This window comes from Gekko japonicus, unplaced genomic scaffold (genome assembly GCF_001447785.1).
Source record: "Gekko japonicus isolate JY-2015 unplaced genomic scaffold, Gekko_japonicus_V1.1 scaffold1851, whole genome shotgun sequence".
In the NCBI taxonomy this organism is placed as follows: Eukaryota; Metazoa; Chordata; class Lepidosauria; order Squamata; family Gekkonidae; genus Gekko; species Gekko japonicus.
In genome coordinates, this window is record NW_015169228.1 from 137,355 (window position 1) to 157,632 (window position 20,278).

The 20,278-nt window shown below is 47.1% G+C and overlaps 1 protein-coding gene across 1 annotated transcript in view; it reads right to left on the reverse strand.

Annotated features, from left to right (window-relative positions):
* TBX4 (T-box 4) overlaps positions 1-20,278 on the reverse strand; it is a 114,732-nt gene that overhangs the window by 68,569 nt on the left and 25,885 nt on the right. The window contains exons 2-3 of the mRNA XM_015416436.1: positions 14,842-15,000; positions 4,701-4,795 (exon numbers count right to left, since the gene is read on the reverse strand). Of these exons, the coding sequence (XP_015271922.1) occupies positions 4,701-4,795; positions 14,842-14,997 (251 nt within the window). The 5' untranslated portion in view covers positions 14,998-15,000. The remainder of the gene's footprint in view (positions 1-4,700; positions 4,796-14,841; positions 15,001-20,278) is intronic.

Here is a 20,278-nt window from a genome sequence, read left to right on the forward strand (position 1 = left end):
CATTAAAATCAGAATTGCCAAGCTCCAGGTGGGCCCTGGAGATCCCCCGCTATTACAGTTGATCTCCAGCCAACCAAGATCAGTTCCCTGGAGAAAATGGCTGCTTTGGGGGTGGGCTCTACAACACTGTACCTTGCTGAAATCCCTCCCCTGCCCAAACCCTGCTCTCCTCGGGCTTCGTCCCCCCAAATCTCCTGGTATTTTCCCACCCAGAGTTGGCAACCTGATTTAAAATCAGCCAAGAACTTGTCGATGACGCTAGTTCACCAAGCTCAAACAAGAAGGGTCACCATAAAAGTTTCACCTACCGAGACATTTAAAGAGGACTTTGGACTTCCTCCTCAAACAAAACTTTGGAAGAATTTCAGAGGAAGTAAAAAAGAAAAGAAAATTTCTTAACTCACTGTGTGTGGGGCTGTCACAAGCCCTTCAAAGAAACACAGCTGGGAATTTTCAGACGGCTACCCTCCAAACTCCTGTCTCCTGCAGATGTTTTGGAGGATGAGCAGGTTTGAGCAAGGGAGGAGACCCTCATTTCACAAGCTTGCTGGTTCAAAATGAATAGCCCCATTTTTAACGAGACAAATGGACCCACAAGGATTTTCAAAGTTTGTCCCAGCTTGTTTCCTGTGACTGAATCCCCCCCCCCTAAAACCAGATGCATCTCTCAACAATACGTATGCAAAATTGCCATCAAAGAACCCAAGAAACAGTGATGCAAATGTGATGGGCCATATCTTAAAACAATGACTACCCAAAGAATCAATAGGAAACTTTCTCTGTTTGCACTAATTTATCCTGCAGTTGCCCATCTTCTGCCAATTTAAAAGCCAAGCAGCTGGAGAAAAAAACCAATTGTTCCATGGCATCGCCCTCTGTAGACCTTACGCTCATAACAACTGGGAGCCTACCACCTGCACCTATGGAGTAAACAGTCTCTCCAATACATCCCAAATGCACAATCACCGTATCATGTGAACTGGGCCATGCATGGGTTTTCTGTGCACTGCATGCCTCCATTTGTGTGTATGGAAGCAGTATGTTCATGGAAAACCTACATATTCACACAATACAACAATCACACATGTCAACACTCCACATTAGTGCAGTTTTCAAGCTCTCGGTTTGCATGAACATGGCGTCTGCACAGGCCCTAGATTATTAACAGTGCAAAAAATATCTCAACCACTGTATTGTGAAAAATGGAGCCCTGTGAACTTCAGGGTACCTTACAACCAGTATGAGCTAATGTGCATGCTCTCACCTGAAAAACTATGCCACTGAATCCTGCTGCCTTAAACAGCTAACTCTGGAGAGGATGCTGAACCTCTAAGAATGACCATCCTAGCAACTAATTCTAAGCAATTTAACAGGAAACACACACACACAGAGAAGACAAATATAAGGACAATGGGTTTATTAGAGACAAGTACCCGAAATTGCCCTGACCTCAATAGCCCAGGCTAGCCCGATCTCATCAGATCTCAGAAACTAAGTAGGATTGGCTTTTGTTAAAACTTGGATGGGCGACTACCAAAGAAGTCCAGGGTTGTTACACAGAGGCAGGCAATGACAAAACACCTCTGTTCGTCTCTTGCCTTGAAAACCCTAAAGGGCCACGATAACTCAGTCTGGACTTGATGGCACTTTCCACCAGCACAGCATAGGGACTAGCAACATGTGTCTGCTCAAGGCCCACTCATTGTTTTGCTATTTCTCACACAGACTTGGATGTACAAACAACTAGCTGCTGCCTCCTCCAGGCCCAAAAGAACCCACATATATTGGGGCCCCAGGTGTGCACACTTCTAAGCCCTCCTGATGCCAAAGGACAGCATCAACTCCCCAGTGAACTGAAAGGTTAAGTTGACAGCAACCAGCCAGTTATTTCTCTGGCCTGACTGATAATGCCACATTTTGTCCAGTAACTAGTGCCAGAAAAGCCAGTCATCTCCACATTCTGGCAAGGTCTGTTTGCAACCCACCACAGTCTATCCTGGTTCCACCAGTACAGCCTGCTGCCCTTTAGCTTGACAGTCGGTGGAAGGAAAATATCACTACAAAATCCCGTTTGCTATGGGTGTCAAACCCCAGGGGTCAAAGGCTGGAGCATTCCATTTGCCAGTGCAAGGTTCCTTGACCTGGAAGGACCACAAAAATTTCCAGGTCAAACTGGGATGTTGGCTGGCCAGCCCATAGGGTAACCAACCTCCATGTGGGGCCTGGAGTTCTCCCAGAATTACAATTAATCTCCAGAGGAGGAGGAGGAGGAGGAGGAGGAGGAGATTGGATTTATACCCCACCCTTCACTCGGAGTCTCAGAGCGGCTTACAACCTCCTTTCCCTTCCCCTCCCCACAACAGACACCCTGTAAGGTAGGTGGGGCTGAGAGAGCTCTTTCCAAAACTCTCCCTGAGAGAACAGCTCTGAAATAATTTATGACTGACCCAAGGTCACACCAGCAGCTGCATGTGGAGGAGTGGGGAATCAGACCCAGTTCTCCCAGATTAGAGTCCGTGCGCTTAAACACTACACCAAACTGGCTCTGGAGAAAATGGCAGTTTGAGAAGGTGGACTCTACAGCATCCAATCCCTGCTGTGCACCCTCCACACTCCAAACTCCGCCCTCCCCAGGCTCCACCCCCAAATTTCCAAGAATTTCCCAACCTGAAGATAGCTGCCCTCCCAACAGCTGTTCTGCACCATCTCGTTAGCTGTCCAAAACTGACACTTTGTGGTCCTTCTGCCCACTCATATCTGGGAAACTGCCTGGCCAAGGAAGCATCTGGAGACCTTTCCTCCTCCATTTTACCCTCTCAGCTACAACCCTAAAAGGGTTGGGAAACAGTGACCTGAAGTCGTGCAGTGAGTTCCGTGGACCCAGATCGAGATAATTCATACCATAATATTCTCCATTACTATGCATTACTGTTTCTATATTACTATTATTATATTATTACTATACTTATTGCATTACTATTGCCAGGGGTCATTTCTTGCAGGAGCGCACAGGAGCAGAGCTCCGACAGAAAAGAGCCCAGGGGGCGGGCACATGCAACAAGCCCCACCCCCTGCTCCTAGCAGCCCTCAGTCAAAGCAAGAAGCAGCCAGGTAAGTTGCAGAGCTCCCTCCGGCCCCCCAGTCCAAAACACCCCAGTGGCACCTTTAAGTCCAAGTTTTATTCTGGTACAAGCTCTCCCTCCTCTGCGAGGTTAGAGCTGCACGTCCCCCCCCACCACCAATAGCTAGCAATCCAAAACAGTCCAGTGGAGCCTGAGCGGTGGGTGTTGCCTTCTGACACACTTCTGATGATGTCAGGGGGTGTGGCATATGCAAATAAGTTATGCTAATGAGTTATGCTAATGAGCTCCTGCACCTCTTTTTCTATGAAATGACCCCTGACTATTGCTATTACTATGTATGTGTGTGAAAGGTGGATAATGAAGAAAGCTGACAAGAAGAAAGTTGATTCATTTGAAACGTGGTTTTGGAGGAGAGTTTTACGGATACTATGGACAGCCAAAGAAAGACAAATAAGTGGGTTCTCAATCAAATCTAGCCTGACCTCTCCCTAGAAGCTAAAATGACTAAACGAAGGCTTTCATGCCTTGGTCACATGATGAGAAGACGCGAGTCACCGGAAAAGACAATAATGCGAGGGAAAGTCGAAGGCGGCAGGAAAAGAGGAAGCCCCAACCTGGGATGGACGGATGGACTCCGTCAAGGAAGTCCCAAAGGCCCTCAGTCTGCAAGACCTGAGCAAGGCTGTTAATGATGGGATGTTTCAAAGGCCATTCATTCAGAGGGTCACCGTAAGTCATAAGTCGAAGCCACTTGACGACACTTAGCACTCTCACACACACAACTTCACTTTACATCAGCTAACTTGAGATTTACAAGATGAGAGGTCCGTTATCCAGAACAAGAAGGGGACAATTTTAGAACAGCACAGGCCCGTAGCTGCAGTGGGGCATCTCAGGGCTAGGCCCCCGGACTTACGGGCAAGTCCCCACGAGCCCAGGGCCCCCGAGCAGCGGCAGGTGCAGGGAAAGAGCCGGGTATTCCTTTAATTCGATTCGCCAGTGCCCCCTAAGAAACTTAAATGCCCCCTGACTTGAAAAATCCTGGCTACGGGCCTGGAACAGCATTTTTAAAATCAGAAGTCAGTTACCTTACCAGGGGCCCATATTTAAAAGTACACAAGAATCAGTCACTACTTATTTAAAGAGGAGGTAAAGATTTTTTCTCTCTCCTACAATGACCATGGCGTAAAGCTGGAACCCAAGTGTTCTAGGAGCTCATATACCAGGGAAACATTTCTAAGGGTTGATGCAGCAATTACACCATGCTGAGGTAAGATATCTTCGTTTCATCCTCTAGTCTCTGCATCAGTGCCGGATTTACGCATAAGATAAATAAGCTACCGCTTAGGGCCTCGCAATCTGCTGGGGCCTCAAATAAAAACACAATATAAAAAATGATTTCAAATATTAAAAAGGCGTATATATTTTAAATTTTTCTGAGACCAGCTGATGTAATTAAAAACAGTAGGGGGCCTCTGAGTTTTGTATAGCTTAGGGCCTCAACAAGTCTAAATCCGGCCCTGCTCTGCATGTACATACAGTCTCATAAAAGCTTGAAGCTACAGGCGTTAAGACCCTTAAGAAAGGACTGGGAACAAAAAGGATTTTCAGACCCACCTTCCGGCTTTCGTGATGATCATCTCTGTACCGGCTTCGTGAAACTTCTTCCATAGTTCTTTCTCGTGCAGGTACACTTTGATATTCTCAATAGTCTTTGGACAAAAGAATTTTAAATAAATAAAATTAGAAAGATACATAAGCCTGTTTTGAAGAAATACAGCAAAACTCACAGTGGTAGCAGGCTAGAGTGAACTTTCCGGTCTGCCGTGCCAACAGTAAAGAGGAATAACCAAATTGCTGTTAAATGAAGACTAAAAGCTTTTATTATTGGCTGGTACTTTCCCTTCAAAACTAGATTTTCCCACCTTCCCTTTCTGTTTACTCTCCATCTTCCCCCTTGGCTTCCTGCCCCTTCCTTGTGTAGCATGGGAGCAGCTCATCCAATGGCAGCCAAGGACTTTATGCTCTCCCTCTACCCTCTGTGACATCAGGGTAGTTCAGCCAATCAGTGCCAGAAGTTTTACCTCTACAAAAAAAAAAAAAGCATACTGCTTTGCAACCTAAAGTGTATCACATGCACAATTTTAGCAGGAATTACTTTGCTGGGAGGATTTTAGATTTGTGTTGACCCAGCTTGCCTGTGCAATAAAATTGGAATGTGTGCATGCTTTCTAAGTGTTAGCGTACTGAATGGTAATATTCTTCTCCCCTGAGAGAGCCAGGGCTGGCCTCAGTGCCTGGTAATCCTAGTGTGTGTGCGCACCTACAAGCAGTCCTGTGCCGTTCCTTCTACTTGGTATTTTTAAGAGCAAGACCCTGTACCTGCAGCGCATTTCCCACATTACAAGGAATGCATCACACTGTGTGGCGCACACCAATATTAGTCAGCCTGTCTCTGGGCTAGTAAGCAGGAAGCCTGGGCAGGAATAATCTAGCACTCCTTTATGCCAAATGAGACCAGTGTCTGTCTAGCACACCTGTGAGATGATGGCTCTGTCGCAGCGATCTGTCCCTGCCCTGCTGTCGGAGGTCCCAGAATTTTGGATTGCCTACACACAGTGTATTTATTTATTTATTTATTTATCAGATTTATATCCCACCCTCCCCCGTAGGGCTCAGGGCGGCTTACAAGGCAAGCAATCTTGCAGATAAAAACATAGCTAAGAACATATTATACAATTTAAACAATCCCCATACAATTAACCAACCAATTAGTTAGTTAATTAATCAATTAATCAATTAATTAAGGTGCTCGTTGATCTTCAGTTTCCACAGTTCCGAAAAGAAAGATGACGGACCGCATCCAACGATTCCCAGTGGTCCTTCGGTGGCACTCAATATTTATGTAGATGTTAAGGACTTCAGATGTTCCCTTCCTAGGGCCTCCTCGGCCCCCCCCACGATGACAAGATAATGGAGGGGGGGCGGCGGCAGCCCCTACTCAAAGGCCTGGTGGAAGAGCTCCGTCTTACAGGCCCTGCGGAACTGCATCAAATCCCGCAGGGCCCGAATCTCTTCCGGGAGCTTGTTCCACCAGGTAGGGGCCGCCACCGAAAAGGCCCTGGCTCTTGTCGCGACCAGTTTTACCTCTCTGGGGCCCGGAACCGTTAGTAAATTTTGGGCCCCAGACCGTAGTGCTCTTGGGGGAACATACGGGGAAAGGCGGTCCTTCAGGTAGACTGGACCCAGACCATATAGGGCTTTATAGGTGAGAACCAGCACTTTGAAGCGAATCCGGTACGCTATAGGCAACCAGTGCAGCGCTTTCAACACAGGTTGAATGTGGTCCCTTCTAGAGAGACCAATTAACAGCCTGGCTGCAGCATTCTGCACCAGTTGCAGCCTCCGGATTAGCGACAAAGGCAGCCCCATGTAGAGAGCGTTGCAGTGATCTAGCCTCGAGGTGACTGATCTAGCCTCGAGGTGTAGAGAAGACAGAGGCTGTGCTGAGTTTCTTTTCTGTCCTAAACAAACAGACCTGCCTTCTTCTTCTTCGCTCTCTCCTCCAACCGCAGTCTAAAACCTATTTTTTTTTAAAGTCAGTGCAGCCTGAGCATGCAATCCATTATATTATTTATTTATTTATTTAAGCATTTTTACCCCGCCCTCCCCGCAAGCGGGCTCAGGGCGGCTTCCAGAGGGCTACAGCCCATACATAAAATTCATAAAACATACATAAAATCCATAAAACAATAAAAATATAGCATCAATTAAATATAACAATAAATAAATAGTGCTTCATTAAAACACCTTACAACCAGTGTTCCCTCTAAGCTGAGTCAGCGTGGGCTAGCTCACGATTTTTTAGCCTCCGGCTCAGACACTTTTTGCCTTCGCTCAGGAAGGATGGCTCCAGAGCAAACTGATTTACACAGTAGCCAAATCCCCGGCTAACGACTGTAATGCCAGTAGCTCACCAAGAAGAGGTTTTGCTCACAAGACTCCATAGCTTAGAGGGAGCATTGCTTACAACAGTCTTTCGTTAAAAGGAGATCAAGAATCTGGGGTTGCCACCTCTGGGTTAGGAAGTGCCTGAAGATTTGGGGTGCCGAGGCTAAGGGAGGAGGGGTTTGGGGAGGGGAGGAACCTCAGCAGGGTATAATGCCATAGAGTCCACCCTCCAAAGTTTCTCCAGGGGAACTGATCTCTGCCATCTGAAGATCAGTTGTAATACCAGAAGATCTCCAGGTTCCACCTGGAGGTTGGCAACCCTACAACAATCTCATGTTATCTGGCTCTAATGTCATCCCATCGGTACACGGGTAGGCAGAATGAACGCCCTCCAGGCACTGAATTGTAACTGAATCTTGTTACAGACCCGCATTTCCACAGGATCCACGCGTGCACTGGCATTCATTGGCCCTCCTTCCTGGCTTTTCATGCTGTTACTGAATTATTTTATAATTTTAATGTATATTTAATTGTTCAAATGTTTTCATGTTTTTTATGTTTGCCACCCTGGGTGGAAAGGTGGCATGAAATTGTTTAAATAGAACAATAAGTAAATACATCTGGCTAAGTCTGAGCACGTGCATTTGGTGCCTATGAAGCCCTCGCTGCTGGCGCGGGACGGCCCTGGCGCGGGGTCTGCTTGGGCAACAAAATTCATTTCTGGCACGGGGACAGTTGTTCAAACAACAGAATGCAGAAACTGGCCATCCTCACTGTAAACAATGAATGTTATACTGCTGTTGCGTTTGTTTTTAATTTAATTTTTACTTTATTCATATCCCACCTTTCTCCCCAATGGGGCTTATGTTGTTCTCCTCTCCTCTGTTTTATCATCACAAAAACCCTGTGAGGTAAGTTAGGCTGAGAGCGTGTGACTGGCTCAAGGTCACCCAGTAAGCTTCTATGGCAGAGTGGGTTTCCCCGATCCTAGTCCGACATTTTAACCACTACACCGCGATGTTTCTAAGTATGAAACAAATGTCAACATGTGTTATCTCTGCATTCCTGACAACCTCCTTGTGAGGTAGACCAGTGTGATTACACATTGGGGTGGAGTCTCCAAGGGTGAGTCCATAGTGGTCATCAAGTAACTTTAGGACGCACTGCTAATCAGCTGGATTCAGGTGGTATGTTGTTCAGAAGCAGCAGAACAGAGTTTAAGTCCAGTGGCACCTTTAAGACTGACAAAGTTTTATTCAAGGTCTAAGCTTTCGAGTGCAGTATAAGCTTTCATGTGCGTGCATTTGTTTAGATCTGCAGAAGTGTACATGCACACGTTAGCTTATACCTTGAATAAAACTTTGCTGTTCTTAAAGGTGCCACTGGACTCAAACTTTGTTCCACTAATCAGCTGGTACAATGAGATTTAAGTCAGCTGATTAAATCAGCTGAAGGGGGAAAAAACAACCTCTCTTTAGTTAACTGCCCCTTTAAAAAAAAATCTGTGTTCCTATTTAATGGCCAATGTATTTCATTTTGAGATGGATTTGCTTAGACTTGCCTGATGTCCACTCCTCCTCCCTGCCCCTCCGTTCCTGCTAGCAATTTGTCTCAGCTTTCTCCCTCCCCGCTTCGCTATTGTTGCAAACAGAAGTCAATTGAGCTTCAAGGCCTGGGGCATAATTGCTGTTCCTTAATACATGGTGAGTTTATATAGGACTTAAAAAAAAAAGCTTTAACTGGGAGCACAGTCGACTTCACATCTCAGTTTGCTCATTATACAACAGGTTATAATTTTGATATGGGAAACGTTGTCAGCACTTTATTTTAAGAAAGCACACTAAATAAAGTTAGCCAATCAGCAAACATAGCAGATTGGCACATAAACTGTACATTCTCCTCTCTTTTTGGCATAAGGGTGCCTAATTGTGTTTAATTATCGTGTAAAAATCACAGAATATGTATATATACAGATCAAAATCACAGTGTGTGTGTGTGTGTGTATAAATCAGATTGCAATTAAACAATTTGGCATATAAAACTTTAGTAATTAAGTCTTCTCTAGCAATGTTAGTGAATAACCATTTTTTAAAAGAGAAAAGAAGATGGAGGTCTGAAACCAGGGGTTGCCAGAATTCTAATAGCCAGCTTTCTGCATTTAAATTAGAGACATTTAGAGAATTTAGAAATTTTAAATTAGAGGGGGGAAAGTTTGCTAAATGCCAACACAAGAGCCCACACCTGTGTATGTGCCCTAGTCACTGGTCTGGATGTACCTCCTGATGGGACTCATTCAGAGATACACCAGAAAGCTTCCTCAAAGGGTTGGTAATTCTACCGTATCTCTGCAGTGAATGACCAAATCACACACTATACTGAAAGGTAGCAGAATTACCTATTTCCCAGTGAGGGATGATTGGAATGAGGCATGCCTCAAACAGTGACTGATGCAAAGACACAAAAGTCAGCCTCATCAGATAATTATGAAGCACTGGATAACTGAAACACATCTGACACAGAGATGGGACAAAATTAGCCCACCCTCTCAATGGTGGCTGATTTAAAGCAGGCGATGCCAGAACAGCAACTCATGGCAGGTGACACTGGTCAGCCTCCTCCGATGAAAGGTACTATGGGCTCAGTTTATTTCCATTGGCAAGCAGGTTTTAGGAATTACTATTTTAGGAAGGCAACTAAAGATGTTTGCAATCAAAGATTGTGGGTTGATTATGGAGTCTCCAGAGACTTCTTTGTTGAAAAGAGTTACTGGTTATTCAGGAAAACAGTCGGAGGAACAAACTTTAAAACAGAAGACTATAAAACAAGATTTTTTAAAAAATTCAAGGGGGAGTGTGTGAATGAACAAAAGTCTCCGGAACTTCCAGTGTTGAGACTGCAAGCAGTAAAAAGGCGGGGGGGGGGCCCTCAAATGAAATAGATCCCCCCACACACACATTCTTGCCACCTGGAGAAAGGCTGGTGTATTATTTATCTCTTTTTTCAGATAAAGTGGTTTGCCGATTGCTAGGACTTCCTAGATAGGTACCAGAAAAATTCATTTTAAAGGATCCATAGGAATTGCTTCTCCAGATCAGACCAAGAGTCCACCTAGGCCAGACAGATGCCTCCAGGAAGTTTTACAAGCCGGGCCCCCGAGTCCGGTACTTGCTGTATACTGCCTCTGTACATGGAGGTTCCATTTACATATCACAGGTGATAGCCACTGCTAATGCCATCTTTTTTAAATTTGACCATCTAAGCTAAGATACCCCAGTACCCATTTGTAGGAATTTTTCCTCTTCCCTGGGAAAAAAAATAATGATTAGCTCAATGTGGCTTTCAGTTCTTTAAGCTTTTAGCAACCTTTTATGGAAAGCCACCTTCTTTCTGGCCAGGTTTACACCTTTTACAAGGGCATGGAACAGCTAACTCCTGAGGCATAATTACGATACCAATTCAAATCAGCTGGAAAAGTCCAAATGCAATGCCTTTCCAGGCATAAGCCTGCTTATTCAGAAATAAGCCCCACTTAATTCAATGGCCTGACTTCCTAATAGCTGTGCTTAAGACCCGGGTTGAATTTTTGTTTGGCAACCTGGTGTGGATGCCCACAGACCTGGGGAGTTTTTGTGGTGATGTAGAGCTCCTCTTCAGGTATAAAATTAGTGAATGCTGACAATTCAGTAAGTCCCTCCCCTGCAAACAGGCTCAGGGCGGGTACCAACAATAACAATAAAAATATTGAAGTCAATAAATCTAAATTAACATTAAGGACAGTGTCTAATATCAAGATCCAATGGCAGCCAAAAGATTAGAATAATACACCCCAGTGCAACAACAGATGTTAAAATAATACAGGGGAGCAGGGCAAGCAAGGAAGGGGTGGGGAGAGAACTGTAGGTCTGGTGGGAAAAGCTCCGTTTTGCAGGCCCTGTGGATCTGCATTCAGCCCCGCAGGGCTCAGATCTCACCCGGGAGAGTGTCCCACCTGGCCAATGCACTTTTAAAAAGTCAAGTTTGAAAAGGTTCAGAACTTGAGAGAAGCCTCCTTTTGGAAAATGAAATCTCATCGTAGCCAGGCTTTGGGATCTGTGCAGAAATTGGCTGTGCATAAAAGCAAGATTGAAGGTCAAAGAAGACGGGGATGGCAAAGGATGAGATGGTTAGACAGTGTCATAGATGCAACGAACATGAAATTGAGCAAACTTCAGAGGACAGCGGAAGACAGGAAGACCTGGCGTGATCTGGTCCATGGGGTCGCGAAGAGTCGGACTCGACTGTGCGACTGAACAACAACAAAAAGCAAGATGGAATGAGACAAAATCACGAAGCAAAAGACAGCCCAAACCAGTGTTCCCTCTAAGCTGAGTTGGTGTGAGCTAGCTGATAGTTTTTTAGCCTCCGGCTCACACATTTTTGTCTTAGCTCAGGAAGGATGGCTCCAGAGCAAATTAAGTGATGCAGCAGCCAAATTGCTCCGGCTCACACATTTTTGTCTTAGCTCAGGAAGGATGGCTCCAGAGCAAATTAAGTGATGCAGCGGCCAAATTGCTCGCTCACAACTTGAATGCCAGTAGCTCACAAAGTAGAATTTTTGCCCACAAGACTCCACGGCTTAGAGGGAGCATTGGCCAAAGCCCTAGTATTTCAGGAACAGGAGAGTCCTGAGGAAGACCGTTGCCCTTAGGATGTGGGTGTTCACATGCTGCCCTTCTGTGATACTGCTGGCCTCATTCTGAGCATCAAACAAGACAAGATCTATGACCGGATCTCCTGCGCTGTTTTTTTAAATTGCTGAGTCACAACTGCTCCCTCCCCTAAGGCAGAGCTGGGCCATGGCATGGGATAAGGGTTCATGTAAGCCCCCCTCCCCTACCTGAAGCTGTATACCCCAAACCCAAGTTTACCAACCAATGGAAAATGAGGTCACTATGAAACCCAAGGACAGAGTTTCATCCCAGCCACCCAATTCAGCATCCAGAGAATCTCAGCAATTGTTATTAAAAACCCAACTAAATCCAAGCTTCTGTCTGCGACCACAAGCTTCCTCTGGCATAGTCTGACACGGGCTGTGAAATCTCAGAAGTCAAACTGGGAATGAGGTTCTCCAAGCAGCTTAGTCAGTGATTGGAGAAGGGCCTCAGTTGTCCCGAATTTGGAAACTGCCTCCTTCCCATGCTTGGCAACTGTGGACTCAATTATGAGCGCTCTGTGCCAGGCTACTCAATTTGCATCACATGTTTGCAAGGGAAGGCGCCCTCCTTTATAGGTGCGGTGAGATCACAGGCTTTTCCCGTGGTGAGTCCTGTCCTTTGGTAGATGTAATAACTCCACAGTGAGAACAAAAAAGGGGGGGGAAGACTGAACCTAAAACCTAGAATTCAGAACCTATAAAGGTTAGTCAATTCAATTCAATTCAAAACCTTTATTGGCATGGATCAGAATCATAAACAGTCACCCTTCAGTTCATGGATTTAACACACTGCTTCCTCATTATGAGGCAGCTACAGAAATTAGCCACCGCTTCAATAACCACTGTATTTTGTGAAGCCAATAAACGGTACAACATTCTGTCATCTGATTGCTTGACATCTTTCTTAAGTATGGCTTCTAGATAGACTGCCCGAATGTCATCATACAAACTACAGTGGAGGAATACGTGTTCGATTGTTTCAATCTCCTCTGCATCACAACCACAAAACCTAACAGAGTAGGTGATTTTCTTAAATCTTCCTGCTAAAACCGCAGAGGGGAGCACATTAAAGCGGGCCAGCATAAATGCTCTACGCAGCTGTGGAGAAGTCAAATCCGATAAGTATTGTGCAGGGGTGTTGATCGGAAAACGTGCCCATCTTAAAGGGGAGCATCTACCAGAAGCCAAGGCTCTAAGCTCTTGCATCTCAATATCAATTAATCTCTGTTTGAGCAGGGCAAAGATGTGTACTTCAGATAAGGACATCATATCATTCAAGCATAAGCCTATTGAGACGATTTTCCTTTCTATAGCAGCAAACCACTCAGAACAATGAGACTCTTCCAACAGATATGTAATAAGGCTGTTGGGACAATAAAGGTTAGTCAAGAATAGAAGAGGGCCAACTCTTAAAATCTAATTATGAAACCTAAACAATATACATGTATTTATTAAACACAAATTAAAATAACGAATAAGGGCTCTAAGCTGTGGAGTCTTGTGAGCAAAAATTCTACTTGGTGAGCGACTGGCATCAAAATTATGAACGAGCGATTTGGCTGCTGCATCAGTTACTTTGCTCTGGAGCCCTCCTTCCTGAGCTAAGACTGAAATGTGTGAACCAGAGGCTAAAGAACTGTGAGGTAGCTCACACTAACTCAGCTTAGAGGGAACACTGCCCAGGTTATATACTTTAGCTCTCTTCTCGAAAGCTTGTACCATGGAGATCTTCTTGGTCTCTAAAGTGCAGCTGGACTCAGATCTCACTCAAATCTCGCTCTTCAGTACGGCTACCCACCTAAAACTACATTTTTAAAAATAGATTAGACTTTTAGACTGCCCTCCCCTGTATACACAAGGCTCAGGGTGGCGAACAGCAATAACACACACATAAATAACAAAAGCAGTTCAAAACAGTGAAATAATACACAGTTAAAACATTACCAGATGGCACTAAACACTTCTGATTGTGCCGCTGCCTCGTGGGGGAGGCAGAAAAGTGTGGTGGGGGGCGGGTTTGCCAGATGAGGTGTGGACCTGTCACTGTCCTCAACTGAAACCAATGTAGAAAAAGAAGAAGAGATGGGATTTATACCCCATGGCCCTTCACTACCCAAAGAAGTCTCAGAGCAGCTCACAAACTCCTTTCCCTTCCCTTCCCCACAACAGACACCCTCTGAGGCAGGTGGGGCTGAGAGAGCTCTTGACAGAAACTGCTCTTTTTCAAGAACAGCTCTTATCAGAACTACGGCTTGCCCAAGGTCATCCAGCCAGGTCCAAGTGGAGGAGTGGGGAATCAAACCCGGTTCTCCCAGATTAGAGTCCGCGCACTTAACCACTACATCAAACTGGCTCTCTGTAGGAAGGCATGGGAAACCGTTTTATTTTAGAAAGCATTTGGTGGAGCAGATTTGGATGTGTTGATTCTAATTCTGTGTGCTTTAAATAAAAATCTGGGTGTGCCTTTTTCTTTTCTTTTCTTACATTTTTCTTTTCTTTTTTTACATTTTTCATTTATATTTTGTGTATTTTAATCTGAATTTAAAGCTTGCCAGTGGGGCTGGTATATTCCGTATCCTCCTGTCAGGTTCAACAGCAAGTAAATCTCCACACAGGATTCCAGGGAAGCGTTATGCTTTATTAGATTACAGGTCCGTTGCCATGGTCTACAGGGATATTGTTAGGAATGACAATGGGGTGGATGCATCCCTTCATATAGCGTGATGGTGCAAATGAAATCCAAGCACGCACGCGGGAATTCTCCCAGCGGGAGGTTACATAATGAACGGGAGAGTCTCCGTGCCTCATGAGAGCAGAAAGATTCCCACCAATGGTGGAACGCAAGCCCTCCCTCTTCCTCAAGGATAGTCAGATAACCCAGTATGGCAGCGCCAGTTCACACAGTCTCATGAGCGCCTCCCTATTGCTGTTTACAGCGAGCAAGCATGCGCCGTAGCGCCACAGTCAGGAAAGGACACATACACATGAAAAATAGCAGCTAGCTGACACCTCCTCGCCACCTGATTGTTTCCATGGTTAGCTGCCTCGCGCCTGAGAACATAAGACAGGATAGAAAGGTTTTTAATAAAATCAGTACTGAAATCGTGTACATACCTGCTCCGGATCTGGACCCTGCGGGCTGCTCAGAGGCGTGTTGCTGACTCCCGCGACGCCAAGGACTGGGGAACCGGCTGCTGTTTCCGCATGGCCCGGGGCCTGGGGTGCCACAAACCCGTCCTCTGCTTCGGACAAGCTTTTCTCCTGGAGCATTTCCTGGAAGAGAGAAGCAGAGAGCTTTCAGCCAATCACTCCCATTCAGGTGGCATAAGAGAATCAATGACCGGGCAGTCCCGAGGCCGGGCCAAAGACAGTCGACCCTCGGGACTAGTTGGGACCTTCCCTGTCACTCAGAACCTGCCCACTCCAGTTCTTCTCTCGAACAGCAGCTTGGCTGCTTTCTCTCTTTTGCCACCAAGTCACACTGGACTAGTGGCGACCCCATCAGGTTTTCAAGGCACGAGATATTCAGAGATGGTTCTGCCACTCCCTGCCTCTGCGTCCCAGCCCTGGTATTCCTTGGTGGTCTCCCATCCAAACACTAACCACAGCTCATCCTGCTTAGCTTATGAGATCTGATGAGATCATGCTACCCTGGGCTATCCAGGTTAGAGGAGCTCTGCTCCTGGGCTGTAGCAAAGGCCAGCAAAGAGTGCTGTGGAACCCTGAAGACTACCTGCTTGATTGCCACAAGAACTTCTGTGGACTAGATCTTGCTGAACCTTCATCCGTCGGATGAAGCATGCTCTGTAGCCCGTGAACACTTTGGCCAAAAGGCATGTGTTAGTCTTGAAGGTTCCAGTCACTTAATTAAGTTTACCCCTATTCTAAACATACCCCTTTGGAAATTCATCTTGCTGGTTTCAGAACCACTTTTGTAGGTTCCACAGCAGCCGGTGTAGTCTAGTTGCTAAGAGCTGTGAGCCAAGCAGCTGCCCTTTCAAACATCACCTCTTCCCCAGACTCACCAAGTGGCCTTAGGCAAACCCCTTCCTCTCACATCACCATCAGTAATGGGCAGGGGCTGAAGGAAGAGAATTCTCGGGAGCATCTCGGAAAGCTGCATGACATCTAAGCTGTGCTTCTGTTTCCCTTCCCGTTGTGAATACCTGAGCATGGCCAGGAGCAAGACTGTTTTCGTGGGAGCAGAAGGTCAAGCGCCAAAGGGCTCTTGGCTCAAAACCTGGAATCCTGAGAGCTCTGGCTGTGTGGATTCAGGATTCACTCAGGATATGACGGTGGAAAGTGCCATCAACTCACAGCCAGCTTTTGGCAACCCTGTAGGGTTTCAAGGCCAGAGAAGTTCAGAGGTGGTTTGCCATTGCCTGCCTCTGCGTAGCAACCCTGGACCTCCTTGGTGGGCTCCCATCCACATATTAACCAGAGCCAATCCTGCTTAGCTTCGAGGACCTGATGAGATCGGGCTGGGCTGAGACATCTGGGTCGGGGGACCTAAAATGAAGTCCACTGTAATTTGTTGTAATCTTTATTGTGGCTCCTACTGCAGTTTATTCTACGTTATCGTTCTTGTTTATGTTATTTAAATTGTATTTTTGTAATCCACTTTGGGTAGCCACTGGGAAATAAAACTGAGGAAGGAGGAGGAGGAGGATGGATTTATACACCCCGCCCTTCACTCGGAGTCTCAGAGTAGCTTACCGACTCCTTTCCCTTCCCTTCCCCTCCCCACAACAGACACCCTATGAGGTAGATGGGGCTGAGAGAGCTCTTTCCAGAACCGTCCTTGAGAGAACAGCTCTGACAGAACTATGCCTTGCCCAAGGTCATCAAGCAGCTGCGAGTGGAAGAGTGGGAAATCAAACCTGGTTCTCTCAGATTAGAGTCCGCACATTTAATCACTACACCAAGTACTGCAAGAATTACTGTGATAAAACATGTGAAGTACCTTGAGCAGTGAATTAAAACCCCGTATAAATGATGGGCTATATTTTATACTAATTTATGCAGCATCCCTAATTAAGGCAATCCTTATCTTCAGATCACCTCGCCTATTTAGGGAGAGTGAAGGACACAGGAACAAGAGCCCCTCGCCCCCGGGTCAGAACCCCCCCACCTAGATACACAATCTGCATTTGCTTATCTACTGAAAATCATGTGCACAAGGGTCTCGGGTCAATGTCTCTGTACCACTACACTTCATCTACACTACAAACCAGTTTCAAACCTGTTTGCAGAGCCAGCGTCAGGGGTTGGCATTGTGGGACAGCTGCTGAGCCCCAAGAGCCACAGGAAGGACCACTGCTGACCTGCCACAGCAGGAGAGCCTCTCTTGTGCTTGGTTGCAATGGTAGGCCACTTGATGGTGCCATTTCCATCCTCCTCCTTCCCCCTGCATACTCGTGGTGTCTGCTGCTCCTACTCAAGTGACCAGTGAGGCCCCATACAGCCTGAAGAGGATGCCTCTCTTTGTCTTAACCTGAGAGCTGCCCTCTCCCTCCCTACACACGGCCGTCCGTCCATGGAGACACACGTCTCTGCAGCAGGTGTCTCCCATAGTGCCCTCATACTCCTGCACACATGATGCTGGTAAAGGTAAAGGTAAAAGTTCCCTTGCTCCGGGGACCCGCGGCGGCTTGGTATGTGGGGCTGCACAACGCCCAGGGCCCGGAATTGAGTAATCTGGATGCTTTTATGTGGGCGTTGCGAGCCCAATTTGAAGTCCGGAATGCCGGGCCCAAAGCGAGGGTGTTTCTACGAACCCTTAAACAGGGGAGGCGATAGGTGAGGGAATACTCATCGGAATTCAAGCTCCACGTGGCCAAAGTGCAATCTTGGCCTGATCAGGTGTTGGAGGAACTATACCAAGTGGGACTGAACCCGGAGATTCGGGAGACAGTCCCGAGAGCAGTTGATCCTGTATCCCTCCTAGCTTGGATGCAAGAGGCAGAGAGCACGGAAACCCGCCTGCAAACCCTCCGGCTGGACATTGTGACGGCAGGGAGTCGGCTGACCCCTCAACCAACGAAAGGGAAAGCGCCACGGCCAGTGGAGTCGAACCAGGAGCAGCACATGAGGCAGGGGCTTTGCCTGAAATGTGGGGAGCGGGGCCATTTCGCGGCCAATTGCGGCGGATCAGGGCCTGTGAAACAGGGGCCCAGTGAACCAACCCGAGTGCACCCCGCCACGCCAGCGAAGAAGGCGACTGGGAAGCCAAAATATGACAAAGCATTGCAAGCGGCTCCCGAGGAAGAGGAGGCGGAATCCAGTGGAGAGGACCCCGAGCCGGCGGGAAACGGATTGGTCCTGCTGTAAGAGGCACGGAGCAGCAGGACCCGATCCCAGAGGCGCCTAATGTGGTGAGCAGTTTTCCCTCCCTCTTTTTCGTGACTGTGACTTTTATTAACCCCAGCCTCGGCACGCATATCCGGGTGAGAGCACTAATTGACTCAGGGTGCAGGAGGGACCTCATCAACCCCTCCCTGGTTACTGGGTTAGAGGCTGGGGTAGTGAAATTAAAAGACCCCCTGATATTCACCCAAATGGACGGCTCTACAATGAAAGACCCATGCGAGTACAAGACTGTGCCATTGCGGATTGGGGCAGGGGAACAGTAGGAGAATAGAGCATTTGTGATCACCTCAACCGCCAGGTTCCCTTTAGTCCTAGGGGCCCCATGGTTGCACGGACACGACCCCTACATCTTGTGGGATGAGGGGAAAGTACAGTTCATTTCTCCGAAGAGCCAAAGCCACTGATGGGACCCGAACTGGCGCCAATGTTCCCTCTAAGCTGTGGAGTCTTATGAGCAAAAATTCTACTTTGTGAGCGACTGGCATTAAAGTTGTGAGTGAGCTATTTGGCTGCTGCATCAATTAGTTTGTTCTGGAGCCATCCCTTCCTGAGCAAAGGCAAAAATGTGTGAGCCGGAGGCTAAAAAACTGTGAGCTAACTCACACTAACTCAGCTTAGAGGGAACACTGGTCCTTGTGTGTGCCTGGCTCAGGAGGAGCTGTTAACTATTCCACCTGAGTATAGGGACTTGGCTAGAGTGTTTGAGGAGGAAGAAGTGGATGAGCTCCCCCCTCACAGACATTCAGACTGTAGCATTGAACTGTTTCCTGGGCAGAAATTGCCAAAGGGGCGCATCTATGCAATGGGACCGGCCGAAAAGGAAGAACTGCGCAAGTTCATTGACAAGAACTTAGCCAGAGGGTTCATCCGACCGGCTTCGTCCCCCTTCGCTGCCCCAGTGCTGTTCTGAAAAAAAAGGATGGGGGGCTAAGACTCTGCACGGATTACCAGGGCTTAAATGCAGTGTCGTCTACTAGTGCCTATCCCATGCCTTTGATTAAAGACTTGCTCGCGGAAGCGGCCAAAGGGAAAATATACTCCAAGCTAGACCTTCGAGATGCCTACTTCCGGGTGCACATCAGGGAAGGGGACGAACATAAGACCGCTTTCAACACCCCCCTGGGTCAATTCGAATACCGGGTGATGCCTTTCGGCCTTCAGGGGGCCCTGGGGGTCTTCATGAACTTAATCAATGAAGTATTACACAAGCACTTGTTCAAGGGGGTGCTTGTTTACCTTGATGATATCTTGCTGTACTCCCCCGACCTGCCTTCCCACGTGAAATTGGTGAGGGAGGTCTTAACCACGTTGTACAAGCACAAACTGTTTGCCAAACTGTCCAAATGTGAATTTCACAAAACGCAAATTGACTTCTTGGGATATTGGATCTCTGACCGGGGCCTAGGCATGGACCCGGGGAAGGTAAAAGATGTGGTGGGTTGGGAGGTACCCTGAACCAGACGACAGCTCCAATCCTTCCTCGGTTTTGCGAACTTTTACAGAACCTTTTTACCCAACTTTGCCCAGGTCAGCTTACCCCTCACAGACCTCCTAAAAACTAAGGGGAAGGGCCCGGAGGCTACAAAGCCGAGCGCCACGCTCCCGTGGAGCAATGAGTGTCAAAACGCGCTCGACCGCCTAAAGGCCTTATTCACCTCCGAACCAGTGCTCGCCCACCCCGATGAAACAAAAAAATTCATTGTGCAAACTGATGCATCTGATGTTGCTATGGGAGAGGCAATATTACAGGAAGGGGAGGATGGCCAGTTGCACCCCTTAATTATGTTTCCAGAAAATTCAATGACACAGAACGTAACTGGTCAGTTTGGGAGAAGGAAGCAGGGGCGATGTTGTACCCCTTAGCTTATGTTTCCAGGAAATTCAATGACATGGAAAGTAACTGGTCAGTTTGGGAAAAGGAGGCGGGGGCGATAAAGCTTGCCCTATCCACCTGGAGGCATTGGCTGGAGGGGGCGAGGGTCCCGTTCGAGGTGTGGACTGACCACAAGAACCTTGAGACTCTCAAAACGCCCCAGTGCCTCAGCGTCAAACAACTCCGATGGGCTGATTTCTTTTCCAAGTTTCAATTCACCTTGCACCATTTCCCTGGTTCGGCTAACTCATTGGCCGACGCCCTGTCCCGCCTTCCCCAACATGAGAGCCAACAGGATGTTGTCCTCGA